Source organism: Poecilia mexicana, unplaced genomic scaffold (genome assembly GCF_051168715.1).
Source record: "Poecilia mexicana isolate PSO_F unplaced genomic scaffold, ASM5116871v1 scaffold_15, whole genome shotgun sequence".
Lineage (NCBI taxonomy): Eukaryota > Metazoa > Chordata > Actinopteri > Cyprinodontiformes > Poeciliidae > Poecilia > Poecilia mexicana.
In genome coordinates, this window is record NW_028263384.1 from 25,077,508 (window position 1) to 25,092,128 (window position 14,621).

Here is a 14,621-nt window from a genome sequence, read left to right on the forward strand (position 1 = left end):
AACAATCAAACCAAAAGAACTAAGCTTTTCACAAGTGGATGCTAAAAGTATTATTTAGCTACAAATGCATTCTTTGCCACAAATCATCAAGCGTTCACTAAAGAAATGCTGTCAAAGCATTTTAGGCAACATTTTCATTTTTTTTGTCTAAAAAAAAAAAAGAAGTGAAGCATCTGTTTACTTGCATTATTTATGAATTTCTAATATTGTATAGTGTAAGCCTAAGTGGTTAAAATGAAAAATCTGCAGAATGTGCCAATATTTCTGTCTGATTAATCAATGAATTGTCAAAAATAATCAACAGAATAATTGATTGTTAAATAATTGTTAGCTGCATCTCTTCTTTCCAGAAAGCTGATTATTTTCCAATCTTGGGGAAGATTGTCACACCTTTTGCAGGTGCATTAGACACATGCATATTTATTTCTGTTGGTTTCCGGTAGTGCTGGAAAGTGAAACATCTTTCAGTAATAACAGCGTCCCAAAACTAAGTGTTTAATTTAACATAAATACATCTGTGGATGGACGCAGAAAGTATCTGTGCTTCAAAAAACGATTTCAGCTATTTAATTAAATGTTCTTAACAAAATAATAAAAGTTGTATTTCAGAATTGCTGAAGTGGAAATACAGTGACCGGAAAATCCTTTTCAAATTTAGTCACATCACAACCACGAAAATGTCAATTTATTGACGTTTGTCTTTTGCTGCAGTTAGCAGGTTTTTCTCCTGGAAGTTTGTAGGACTTGGCGTTGACAGCATCATGCTGTAGCGTTCAGTAACAGAAAATATCATTCAGATATATGCATTTATATAATTTAATGCAGCTTTTAAAAATATAGACTCGCATCAGAACAAAGTTTTTGGATGACTCTTGCTTTTTTCATTAAGCTCAATCAATTATTGTGAAACAGAATAGAATACAATATACCTTATTGATCCCCAAGGGGAAATTTGCTTATTTGTTGACAAGCTACACAATAAATATTAAATATTAATATATTAATAATATAAATATAACCATAAGAGATAACATTTATAAAATATATATATATATATATATATATATATCTAAGAGTTATGCAAGTAATTCAATATGACTGAATATAAGTAAATAAATAACAAGCATGCACATACAAATATGTTAATCTAAACATAATCTAATCAGGGGTTAACTGCAGTACAGTTAGTCTGCCTTTAGGGGACACCAGAGAGCCGTGAATGTCGCTGGCAAAACAAGCTGCACTTCTACTTTCCTCTTTGTCTTACAAAATATCTCGCATCTAGAATAGCTTATTTGGAGAATATTTTATGATGTTTTTTCCTCTAACCAAATAAATATTACAGTCAGGTTGATTTTTCCCTCGAGAAAGAGTAAAATTGTGATTATTCTGAGAATCTCACATTGGTATTAAACCAAATCTGAAAAAAGAAATATTTGATAATGTTCTCTATTAAAATAACAATAATAAAACAAAAACCTCAACAACAACAACAACAAAAAAAATCAGCGTTTTGATGGAGGCACAGCAAAAATAAAAGACAGGCAACAGTTGGGTGAGGCTTGAAGAATAATTTATGAGAATGCATTAAGCAGCACCAAGTACTTTATTTTATTTATTTATTTTTATCCAAAGCGTCCTCTGTGCCGCCAGCCTTCTTCCCTCACACCTGCTTGCTCCTGCTTTGAATTTTAATGGTTTTTCTCAGATGCTAATGATTACTTTGCATTTCATCCTCAGAAGTTAATAGCTTGCGAAGCAACCCTGCGGAAAGCCCCTCTGTCTTGACACTCGTTACAAAGACATGTAAATTGTACTTATCGCGTTCTGCTGGTGTGACCCACCACCAGGGCAATAATTTGATACCTGACACATCGCCACCACAAATGCAGCACATTTATCTGATTGAAATCGTGGTTTCCGATTGGATCTCCACGCGACTAACTCTGGGCTCTTCTTTTTCACGCTGAGGTATTTCTAATGGCGGCAGATTAGAGTATTCATGAAAAAGTGGTTGTCCAACGGCTGATAATTTTGGAACATCAGCTTGAATAACATGCAAAGGGCACAACAGATTTTTGTGATATGAGGAAGCTGGGACTTCCTCAAGGTGACTGTGTTGTGCTTAATGGATTTTATGCTCCATTTTCCTCATCTTCTAATTAATTTATACCTCTGCCACCACATAATGTCACCTTGCATGTTTGTCCTGTTTGCATGTTTACAGAAGTATAATCTATGTGACCTTTGCCCTTCAGATTTTGAAAGAATCGTGCAAACACTGGATTCAAATGGACGTACTAATGAAAACACACTTATAGGCAGCCGTGGTGAAGATGTGTGAAAATCACACTCATGCACAAAAACAAAAAATTTAGTAAAATTACTTTTGATTGGAAATAAAACGCCCACGATAGAATTTTTTTCTCCACCAAATTAATGAAACCAAATGTTAAAATAATTTTTTCTGGTAATTTTAAGTTCAAGTCATTAAGCTAATAAACAGTCACACAAATTTTAAATCAGCGATCCATGTCTTCCAAATTCCCTGGATTAAAAATGACGTGACACAGAAACCCATTTGTCTTAGCCACTCCTCAAAATGGGAAAGACAAACCATATAAGTTGTGGAATGGCTCCAGTTTAATTTAAAAATTAAAAACAACTACAACTGTGACAACAGACTGGACAAGGACTCAAGTTCGTCTTCCAGGCTTTCACCATTAGAAATGGGAAACCAAACCAATAACTTACATTGGCAACGTCAAATATGAATCCAAAAATACGCACCTCGTCTTTGTTGTTGAACAAATCATACCAGCGGCAGTGATCTTTGTCAAACCCGTTCTTCTCTGAACTGTTGACACTTCTGATGGTCCAATTATCTTTCTTGTCCTAGCATGCTTCAGCTCAACACATCTGATGTCTTGACAATACAGAGTTCAGGCCTAAATCTGACTAAAGCCACATTTGTTAGCTTGAAGAGACGAGGGTTGAGCTTTACAGCCAGACTACAGATGATTCTGGTGTAAAAGAAAGGATGAAAATGCAAAAAAGTACCCTATATCCACTGTTAAGTACAGTGGAGGAACTGTCATGATGTGGGACTAAGTCTCAAGACTTGTTACGGTCTTTAGGTTCATAAACTAAATTTAAATCAACCTAAAATTATGCCAAAAATTGTAAACAAGTTATTTCCCATATTTCACAGTTTAGATTTATTTAATTTGAAAAGAAAAATATTTATTTGTGTATTTTGTGCAGACTCCAGGAACAGGAACAGGCGCTGAACCTTTCCATGAAGGAAGCTACAGCTAAGGTAAGCCGATTTTCCTTCCATGAGTTAACCAGGATTGACTGAATGTGAATGAAAACCTAATGAATTGTGAGTTAAAATAGACGGCATATGTCTTGTGACAATGTCTGTGTGCTCACAATATGTACCGATGTCAGAGTTGGTTTTTTTTTATCTGCTCTTTTTGATCTGACAAGGCAGTGATTTCCTCAGTTGTGTGCTGGAGTCAGAAGCAGCAGGATATGCCATTTCGAATAAATTCTCCCCTGATTCACTCTTTCTCTGAAGGAAAAAAGGACTAAAAGTATAAGAAATAAAATGAGAAAAAAGGAAAAGTTGGAAATCTGGTCAGTATTGAACCTTTGCAACTACGTCACTTCATCTTTCAAGGCGCCATGATGGACGTTGGAAGTGAGGGACGGTGTTATGCCGAGAATTGCAAGCCCCGTCATGGGAACGCGCGTCGCTCTAAACCCTCGCAGATAGATGAGAAAACGGACCGACCGAAGAGACAATTTTTTAAAAAACTCGTAAAATTATCATGTTTCTTAACCATGAAAGCCCTAAAACGGTGGGTTTTATTTTGCAGATGAATTGAAATAAATACAGTTTTGACACCTTGATTGAGACGTTTGAGTCGAACATTTTAGTCAGTGTCTGATGAGTATGTTTTCCACTAATGGTTTGCATTTCCCCTCTTTTTCTTTTAACACCGTAATAGCTTAACGCATGACAAAACAGAGGCCCATGATGTAGAGAATTTGATATGACCCTTAACTGCTTGGAGGAGATGCATTTTAATTTCTGAGCCTGCCAATATCCGCATCCCCTGTTTATTGTCCTATTGATATGAAACTTATACCAGTAGCTCAGAGAACAAGTGTAATTATGCAGAAAAGGTGAAATCCCTTTTAGCTCTTTGTTTCTCCATGTTAGCACAGCGATGCATTTTTTTGGCAAAGCAAATTATTAGCCTGCCAATATTTGAATGCCTATCCATTTCCCCCAAATATTGTCCTATTGGTATGAAACTTATACCAGCAGTTCATAGAACAAGTGAAGTGTGATTATGTAGAAAATGTAATTTCACTCTTGACTCTTTATTTCTTCAAGTTTGGAGGGGAGAAGAGAGACCAACGTCATGTGCAAAGGATCAGTAGTGGTGCTTCTGTGTGACTATTTGGTAAACTAAAGCAAGCAGAAACTTTGAATGGTTTCAGGACAGGAAGAGGTGTCACACTTCTCTATGTGAAGCGTTTTTCTCCCGTCACACTGTCCTTCAGAAACCCATCATCAAATCGCTGGTTGATGCTGCAGCTGCACTTCAAAGAAACCTAGAAGCTCTTCACAAAGAGACACTTCTACCCCGGTTACCATTGTTGTGTTGGAAATGGAAAGTTTGCTTCTTAAATGAAATATCCATCATGCTGGAAACGGCACACCTGCTGTGACAAAACGATTGCAGGCATGAAAGTAACCCTGGCTTCTCTCCGTTGACTTTTTTATTTTATTTTTTTGCAACAAAAACTGGCAAAGAGCTGCATGTTTTGGAAATTAAATCACAAGTGTTAGAATTTTTACAGTTTGAAAGGCACTCCAAAGTTGTTTCCAGTTCGTAGATTGTGTGAAATTAAATTATTCAAGCCTGTTTTGCCGGATTTCTGTGCGAGGAAAACTCCTGGGAGATGTTTTGCCTTTGAAATACCAATCAGGACGACATTTTCTCAGAAAACTGTGACAGATTCAGGAAGAAAAGGAGTCGGAATATCCAGTTCAAGGTGTAAAAACAGTCCCTTAAAAGAAGGAGGTGCATTGTGGCAACAACACAGTGCTACACCAAATCTTGCCAAATATTTATGGTGTAGTTTCTTGGTACACTTGGAATGAGACAAACTAACTAAAACATAACTTTTCAAACACATATTGGAACTTGTTTTGAGTAAATAAATTCTTAAAATCGATGTGAAATACTAGCTCCACTGAATTAAGGAGTTTTTAAAAATGTGTGGCTCTGTTGATTTGGAGGGACTAGAGGGACTTATTGATGTAATCTGGGAGTAAACGGATAAAAACTGCTTTGATTTGATTGCTAAAATAACATTTAAGCACACCAATGCTATCTTGAGGAGTCTATTTATGCGTTCCTCTGAAGTCTAAAGGGTAAAAACTTAAAAAGTTTGGCCCCTAAGCCTTGAGTTTGACACGTATTGTAGGTGATTTGAAGCTCACCAGCAAGCCAAGGACTATATTACTAAAAAAACAAACTGGTTACGCTCAAAACCTTTCCAGTGTGACTTAATTAAAACAATTCTGCAAAAAAGAGTGGACCAAAGTTTCTCCACAGTGACTTTTTGGCACATCCAGGGCAATTACTCCTTCCTCATAATCATAACTTAATAGCTGCATTTTGAGTTTTCTAAGCTAATATTTGTCAGAGGAAATCCGTTTGGGCCTAAATGCTTTTCTGAGCTCCGTATTCGGTCACAGTGAAGCAGAGGTTTAACGGATGTAGCGAGTGAGAGCAGACGGAGGCCAGAATCCTCAACGGATCGTCAGCGGCCGCATCTCCATCAGCCGCTGACATTCAGCTTCCTTTTCTATTTTTTCCTTTTCTCTCTGACCTTTTAATGATATCTTTCATAGAGATTCCTCATACTGCTGTCCCACCCTGTTTTGTTCTTTCTAAAGGTTAGGGACAGGTAACACGTTCAGTGTTGATTCACAGCTGCATATTCCAAGCAGGGCGAGCACAGAAGGATGCAAATACACCCGCAGAATGAGTGTTAAAAAAAAAAGGAAAATGGAGGCAGAGGAGGAAATGAGCATTGCGTCCTGTGGGATCCATGTGCCTGCAAAGGTTTTGCTGGTTAGCACCATCCCCCCACTTTCTACTTTCGATCATCTTCTCCGTTTTATCCCCAGGTGGTCATGAGTCAGAGGCTGGGCAGCAGCCTAAGGAGGAAAGTCAGCGAGACTGAAACGCAACTCTTGGCTCTGCACGAAGCCAAACTGGCGGCCATATCTGGTAACTTTCCACTCATCTCCACCCCGAAAAACATCCCTGCTACATTACACATCCTTTATTTACCCCATTTACTTGAATGGCTTACCATTAGCCGCACTTAATTACGCCATTAATGATGAAAAAGCTCATTAATGGGCGGTGAAAGCGTAATGTCCTCCTGCGGTGCGCCCGTGCAGGTAATGACTTCGGCTGCGCCAAGGAGCTGAAGGCGGAGATGAAGGCGGTGTACCTGGAGCGGGACCGCCTGGAGGCGCTGGCCAGGCGGCTGCACAGCCTCAGCTCGGGCAGCAGCCAGGAGCTGGCCAGGATGAAGGAGCAGCGGCAGCAGCTCAGGCTGGAGCTGGAGCACAGGGAGGCCCTGCATGGTGAGCACTGCCGGTTATTAATACTCATTAATAATTACTTCCCCAAGAAAGTAATCCAGATACTTTACCTACAACTTATTTTCAAAAGCAATTCAACACACTCACACCTATTTGGAGAGGCCAATTAACCTGACAGTCATGTTTTTGGACTGTGGGAGGAAACCGGAGTACCCGGCAAAACCAACACATGCACATGCAAACTCCATGCAGAAGGACCGGGGCTGGGAATCGAATCCAGAGCCTTCTCACTGCAAGGCAAGAGCTCTACCAACTGCGCCACTGTGCAGCCCTCTATATCTAACAGTTATTTACAATTTACTATCTGTTAAAATAGTATTTCATGAGATTAAACTGAAGTAAAACACGCTCCCTGCAACGGTGGGAGTGAATTACTGTAATAATCCAACATTGGCTGGAAAGTGCAACGTCTCACCTTTCAGAAACCGTTGACATTTTTCAGATGGTGCAACGTATCGCAGAGTTACGGCAACGCAAAGCTGGATCGTGAAAATGTCTCGTTGGCGACGCATTTTGGCTGATGAGCGTTAATTACTTTGTTACTTCTTAAAAAACAACGCAGAAATACTCAAGGTGCACCAATAAATTGGTCCCGATTTCCTTAATCTTGGGAGATTGGTGATCAACTGATGCTTACATGTGAAGCCGATCTTCTCCACCGGTTTTATCTGCATATAAGATCTAAAAATCAACCACTGTCCTCTTCTACTCTGGGTTTGACTGACAGACCAGATCATTTTCCAACGTTTGCAGGTAACACTGTTGCCAATTCAGTAAATTTCTTTCTATATTTGGCAACATTTCAGACATAAAAAATCACAATCAGATGATTTTTAAACATCGGTAATCGGTGCACTCCTACTAAACACCTAATTAAAGCAATAATTTCATTTTTTCTGCATATTCCATCATATAAAACTAAATCAAATGAAACGGTTTCCTTTTAAAACTTGATTTGTTTCGCTCTGTAACTTTATGTACATTGCATCATAAATATTGAATAATGCATCAGTCTCGTTTTTAAGGAATTATGTTAAATATTTGAACTTATTCTCTGCGTATTCATCTATATTTTAAGAAAATCTGTGAATCTGTATTTCATTCTTAGTCCACCATATAAAATACAATTAGTTTTGTGTTTTCACTCCTTCATATAAATAGATGTGTAATACAGCGATTAAACAAAAATAATTAACCCTCCATGACCGTCTGTATGCATACAGTATCTATCTACAATGTGAAAAAGGCAAAACTATGTTTTACATGAAACCTGCCAGTGACTTACAGTAACATCATTACATAACATCTTTATAAAGTTAACAGCATGAAAAATTTAGTGGTTCTGTAAAACTTTTTTGCATAAAAAGTCAAATTCTCACTCTGTGTGGATAAAAACGTTATCTTAGAAATTATTGATGCCCCCAAAATTGATTGAATTTTTAAATTTTGCTCTTTCTAGATGAATATTTAATGATCATTCAAGAAATTTTGCTGCTTAAATCTGTTTTTGCTTTCAGGCTGAGAGACTAGGCTTTATTTTCTAATATAATAACAGTAGATGTGTTGTTTGCTCCTGCATGTAGATCCTTTAAAAACTTAATTAAAAGTTTAACTTAATTAATTTAAACTTTAAGGTTATTTATTTCTGTCTAATGTCGATTGAAGACATTTTCAACAGTCTTACTCAAAAATAGGAAATTATTAATATCAGAAATATTTTCAAATTCTTTTTTTTAGTTCCTTCACTTGACAAATATCACTGAGTTGTTCAAAAAGCAAAGCTGAAGACTGAAAAAAAAAAAAAAAACAACACTTCAGCTTCACAGTTGCAATGCACAAATACTTTTGCACCAAAATACCTCCATGAGGATTTTTGGTAGCAGTCAGTCTTGCAACAAATCTGAAGGTGCTTCTGACTGAAGAGCATCACTGTATCACAGTTTCATGACTGTCCATTCAATAGAGGCAACATTTCACACTAATTTGTCATGGATGAAATCATCAGTTCTTGGTAAGCACTGCTAATCCACCTCATTTGCTTTTGCCGCTCCTCTTCAGAGCGTCGTTTGGTTAGAAGGCCGGTCCTAATCTCTCTGCTCTTTGGTCCTGCTCTGCATCAGGAAAGCTGAATTTTTTTAACTCCTCTGGGATTCAGGGACAAAGATCCTTTATTTCAGCTTTTGAGATGCTAATCAGCTACTCCAAGTTGTAGAAACAATACCTTGTTGTCACGGTTACGCATCGTAACATTGACCGAACGTAAAAAGAGAGTGCACAAATCTCACCAGCTGACAGCAGAAGGAATAATTACACAAACATGCAACAGTTTAACCCAGAAAACTATGAATAACTGCTCTTCATTTTGGTTTATAAAACTGTTTTTAGTGGTTGATATGACTAAAAAAAAAAATAAGTTCAGTCTATTTCTATGCGCATCTTTTTCACTGCCTTTTTATCCTAGTTCTCTCCTATTTTTTCATGTTTCTTTCCTTTCACAAGAACACTTATTAAAGAAACATTACTGTTGCTTCATGCAGAGCAGGTAGTTTTTAGAGCTGTTAATGGTTATGTTCTATAACCATTTTAATGCATAAATATGAATAAATGCATGCAAGCTTAAAAGTAACCTCCATAGATCTCTGGGTTTTTCTCTTTTTTTGTAACTGCCTGCAGGTTAAAGAAAACTTGTTTTGTAGAGGATCTTTCTTTCTATTTCAAAAGCTAAATTCAAATGCGAGTCATGAAAACTCTTTAAATGCTGCCACACACTGTGAGGACATCAGTGACTTTTCTCCAAACCTAAGAGCTGGCAGAGGAAGAGGAGGAGGCGGCGGCGGGATGATGCTGAGCCCGTTACCTTGGAGCCCCTCAGTGCACACATGATGCATCAGCGATCGGACAGTCTGCGTCCAGATCACAGACCCCAAACGCTGCATAAATACGGGGCTTGCTTTTTAGGGTTGGGGATATTGATTCGGCACGCTGGCGCTGGCAGAGATTTAAATGGGTTTTGACGGCACCACCTGCAGTGCTGCTCTCTGTAGTCCATCAGTCACACAGAGATTTTCTAAAAAAAAGGTCACTTCGCTCTCTCTGAGGCGCAGAGACGAGGGAGCAGAGCGGAGACCAGCAGCTGCAGATCTGGGTTCTCCTGGAAACCTAAAGATTAAATTCACACACCAAATATAAATGTTTAACATCTCCATAAATTAATGTGTGGTTAGTTCTTTTGTTTTGCCTGGCTGCACCCCTTTCTGTCAGTAGGGGGCACCCTTTTGTTGTAAGATTTCATTCAGGATTTCGTGGCGCACTCCTGCTCCAAAGACATTCAAATCAACTATCATCACTTAATTTTGTAAATTCCTTTCACCCATGCATAACATTCAGACTCGCACTGTGATTTCTGGAGCCCGAAACAACTCGTCCCGGTTGCATTCTCACAACCCTGATCCACATTGAGCAACAAAGACTTGCCCAGCTTCAGCGCATTACAGCGCAGATCTTAGACAAACAGGCTGGGGAAAAACCAATGACATGATAATTCTGCGGCCAAACAAAGGAGAAGCAGTCAGGTGGGTGTTACATCACAAAGAAAACGGCGATTTAATGGCTGGGTGTGTGTTCTGATCAAATGCTTAAGTGGGTGTGAGCGCTACGGGCACAAAGTGTTACAGACACCAAGGAAAGGGATTCATTAAATTGTCATCCTGTTTGGTAATAAGCAGGTTGGCACACCCTGGCTGGTAACTGATAGCAAACGGCACGTTGCTGTTCTGTATGTGGACGGGATTAGGAATTACTGTCAACATCTAGATGGCTGAGCTTTTGCTAACCGGAGCATTTGTGGTTGATTCTTGTCATCTCCCCTGACAAGAAAACCATACGTTTCATTGTGGAAAAGCTTTTTGTCTTCAACTAAGCTCTGGAGGAACATATAGTTCAGATAATGGCGTCATGCGTTCGTTCGCCACTTCGGCATGTTGGAGCTGCTGGCCGGGGAGCCATTAGGTCCCTAATTGCTGCTGGCGTTGAGTGTTGATGAATACCAAATTGGAGGTTTGATTCCCTGCTGAGCGACGCTAAATTTACAAATAAATAATTGAAAGGCTGGAAAAGATGAGTAAATGACCCCCAGAATGGGGCTTTTCGAACTTGGAGTGCTTTCTTTTTTATTTATTTTGGAGTGTTCTTATAAAAGCTTTTTAAATGGCCTCCAGTTTAATACAATTAAGTCGACTATGAGTGTTTATTCAACTTTTCTAGTGCTTCAGATACAAGATTTTATGTATGTTAGAGGTTTTCATGTAATAGAATAACATAAAGTAGTACAGGACTGTAAATTGGAAAGAATGATGGCTAGTTATTTTTAATTTGATATAATTCATGTTTTTTAAAAACAAGAATAAAACACAATCAGTAGGACATTCATAACCAAGAACAGAACATGTTTATTACCACTTTTCTGTTTGAAAAGGGGTAGGAAGGAGTGAACACATATTTAATCCTACCTCTTGTCTCAGTTTAATTAAATATATTACTGACTCCATAACTGTCAGAAAAAATAAATATCAGAAAAATGTGGCATTGATTTGACTCCTAATCTTCTCTCTATGAATCAGATTAGATTAAGAAACATACATTTTAAAGTCTTACCACCAATATTCAATTGGATTTAGGGCTGGAGTTTGACTAGGCCATTCTAACATTTTCTTTATCTAAGCTGTTCTGTTGCAGCCCTTAAAGAGACAGAGGCCCAATTTCAAGGAGTAAAATTATAATTATTTATATATATATATATATATATATATAAATTGTACTCGAGTAAAAGTAGTAAAAATACTCCTAAAGGTACATTTTTTCAAAAACAGTTATTTAAGTAAATGTAATTGAGTAAATGTAACTAGTTACTACCCAACTTTGCTCACGTTGAAATGTATAAGCTCAGTTCATTAAGTACATTTAAGAGTTTACAAGAGCTTCACCAGCTGTAAAGATAAATTACTGAGTGAAAGTAAGACCGTTGTTGAGAAACTAACTTTGTCTTAGGGAGAATTTGGTTAGTAATCAAAGTAAGATACAAACACTTTTTATATGGTTTTTATGTTATAAAGTGGTGGTACAGTAGCCGTCTAAAGTCCATTTTGACATCTTGTGTCTCTGCTGGTGCAGGATTTTGCAACCTATCCAGGTCAAACTCAGCTTAAGCAGCTGAAGTGCACATCACAATGCTGTCAGTCCACGTTATTTAACAAATGCAATTCCCCACATGCTTCTGTGGCACTAGAGAAGGCGAGGACGTACATGATTTATTCATGACCTCTTCTTCTTTCAGGGTGCTTCTGGTGAGTACATGGTGGAACATATGATAGCTCTTCTCCTAAAGAGCATCTGAATGACTGAGACGGTTTGAGCAAAAAATAAATATATTTCTGCTGTAGGTTTGGACAGGATGCTGCATGGAGGTGATTCTGCATGTGGAGTTGTGGACCTACGTGTCAGAACTAAAGGTGGTTTATGATTATTGTCAAACCACTTCATACTTCAAAAGTTAAATGCTAAACCATAAAACGTCTGTCACTTAAAGAAGACAACACACACCTGATCACTTTTTATTGTTACTTATATGAATTATTGTCATTTTCGTCTTTAAAATACCAAAATTTCCACTTAACTTTATATTTTTGTCTGATTATGTAATTTTTAAATATTAAATGATTGATATTTTGACCAGATACTCAGTACTAATAAATTAAAATCTAAACATTAATGCATGACTGAGAATGGATAAATGTATTTATATTCATTTTACTATATTTTTTTATCGGTTGCATTTAAATTGTAAATAAATAATGATAAAAAAGTGACATTTATCTGCTGGATTGTGACACTGTTGTCCCTTTAAGCGCAGTGGTGCGTGTGCTTTCAGCCTGAAGCGTCATTCTTAGTATAAATAAACTCCTGGTTGTGTTTAGACAGAAATCTTCCTGGGGAGAGTGACTGTGCCAAATTCAGAAAAAAAATCACTTTATTTTGGGAGAGTGAATTAGCTCGGATTTCCCGAAGGAAGCCAGAGAAATAATAAGATGTGAGATTAATGGAGCAGGATTGTGAGCAGGTGGAAAGTTTTCAGTGTTTCTCACTACATATTTGGGGGAGAGTTTCTCTTCCCAGACTCGAGTAAAACATCTTGGCAGCCTGCAGCAGTCGATTTTTGATTTCGCTCTGCTAACAGAGGTGGAACAGGACAGACAATAGCAGGGAGAGTGTTTTAAGTTTACACCCAAAGCCAAAGAATTGAACTATTTTTGGACAAAGTGTTGCACATTTGTGCAGACCAGAGCTGGAACATCACAGGTTATCGATTGTCTGTCAGATATCCGCCTGCAGGTCGTTTCCCCTCTCGGCTATCCTGCTGTTACGTTTGTATACAATCATTCAACATGTCTGCATGTGCTGACTGAGCGTTAGTGCAACCCGCGGTGCTTCTGCTCCCAGACATCCTGAACCGAGCTGAAACACATTAATCACAGCTCTGCTCATTTATGAAGCCTTACATACTTTCTCCTACGTTGTTATGCAGACATATCACCTGTACTGGTTTGACAATTTAATTTATGTCAAAAAATGAAGACTACTGTTGTTTGTGTTCCTACAAAGCAGTGAAAAATGTAAAGTATAATTCAATTTAAGTCAAAAAAAAGATGTTTAGGTACTTATATTACAGATTTATATGCTAATGCTAGCAGGTTGACTCACAGTGCTTTGCACAAGCATTTATACACATTTACTGTTCCATCTCAATGTATTTTATTGGATTTTGTTTATGTGGTTGACCAAATTAAGGTAGTGCAAAACTGTGATTGACACAGCAAACATGTGGAAGAGGTCAGATTAGTAGAAAAAATGCTATGGGAGAAAACAACTTTCAACATCAGCAGCATCAAATGTTCTAAATAAAATGTTTGGAAGATAAACTATTACACTGCAAAACATTTGAAAGTGGTTTAACTTGAAAGTGAAAGTCCACCTGCTGCCTTAAAAATGCAACAAAAAAACTGTTTTGGTTTTAACTCAGAAATTAAAGTTCATGAAGTTGATTTAACAACAAGAGACAAGTTGTCTAAACATTGTTTTTTAAGTTCATTAATCTTGAATTGAGTTTTAATTTAATGCTGCAATTTAAACCAAATAATTTCACAATATGCAAAAAAAAAAAAACCTCTCCCGACCTAGTTAAAGGGCAAATATTTCTCTGTTATTTCACTCACACTATTAAGATAAAATAATTATTTTACTTTGGAATACTTTAAATTCTTATTTCAAATCAAATGAACAAAATTTCTGATCTGAATGAATTTTATTAAACATCCCAAAGGACATTAAAATGAATATTTGCCTTAACACAAGAGTCAGATCAATGCAACTCACTTCCATCTCAGGATACAAAAACCCGCCGCTAAGCATTCTGGGAAATAGTTCCCTCTCCTGTCTTTTCTTCTTTCAGTTTTTTTAAGTGCTAACCTAAACTCTCATTTATTCAACTCTTGGAGGTTTGACAAAATTAACTACTGTAAGTTTATCTTTCACAAACTTTCACACATTTATGTTTAAAATCTAAAACTCGCTGAATTTATTTTGACTTAAAGAATAGAAGACAGTAGACAACTAAATGTGGCTCAAATGTTTTAGAGTGTACTGCAATAGATTTGTGACTAACGTAGAGATTTACTTTCCTGCAGGTCAACGACCTTTGAAAATACAACCTGAGAAATAGTGGATCAAAGCATAATTAATGTGTTACGGTGGTCTAGTTAAAGTCGAGACCCAAATTCAACTTAAAAACTGTGGGTGGTCTCCATCCATTCCTACTGATTTGAAACCATTTTGCCAAAAGAGTGGGTAAGTTTGTACTCCATGA

The 14,621-nt window shown here is 37.4% G+C and overlaps 1 protein-coding gene across 2 annotated transcripts in view; it reads left to right on the top strand.

Annotated features, from left to right (window-relative positions):
• The window catches only part of disc1 (DISC1 scaffold protein), a 50,050-nt gene that overhangs the window by 10,621 nt on the left and 24,808 nt on the right, over positions 1–14,621 (top strand). For both annotated transcript variants that reach the window (XM_088013028.1, XM_014997125.2), the window contains 3 exons: positions 3,265–3,319; positions 6,218–6,320; positions 6,497–6,685. In XM_088013028.1, coding sequence (XP_087869154.1) covers positions 3,265–3,319; positions 6,218–6,320; positions 6,497–6,685 — 347 coding nt within the window. The remainder of the gene's footprint in view (positions 1–3,264; positions 3,320–6,217; positions 6,321–6,496; positions 6,686–14,621) is intronic.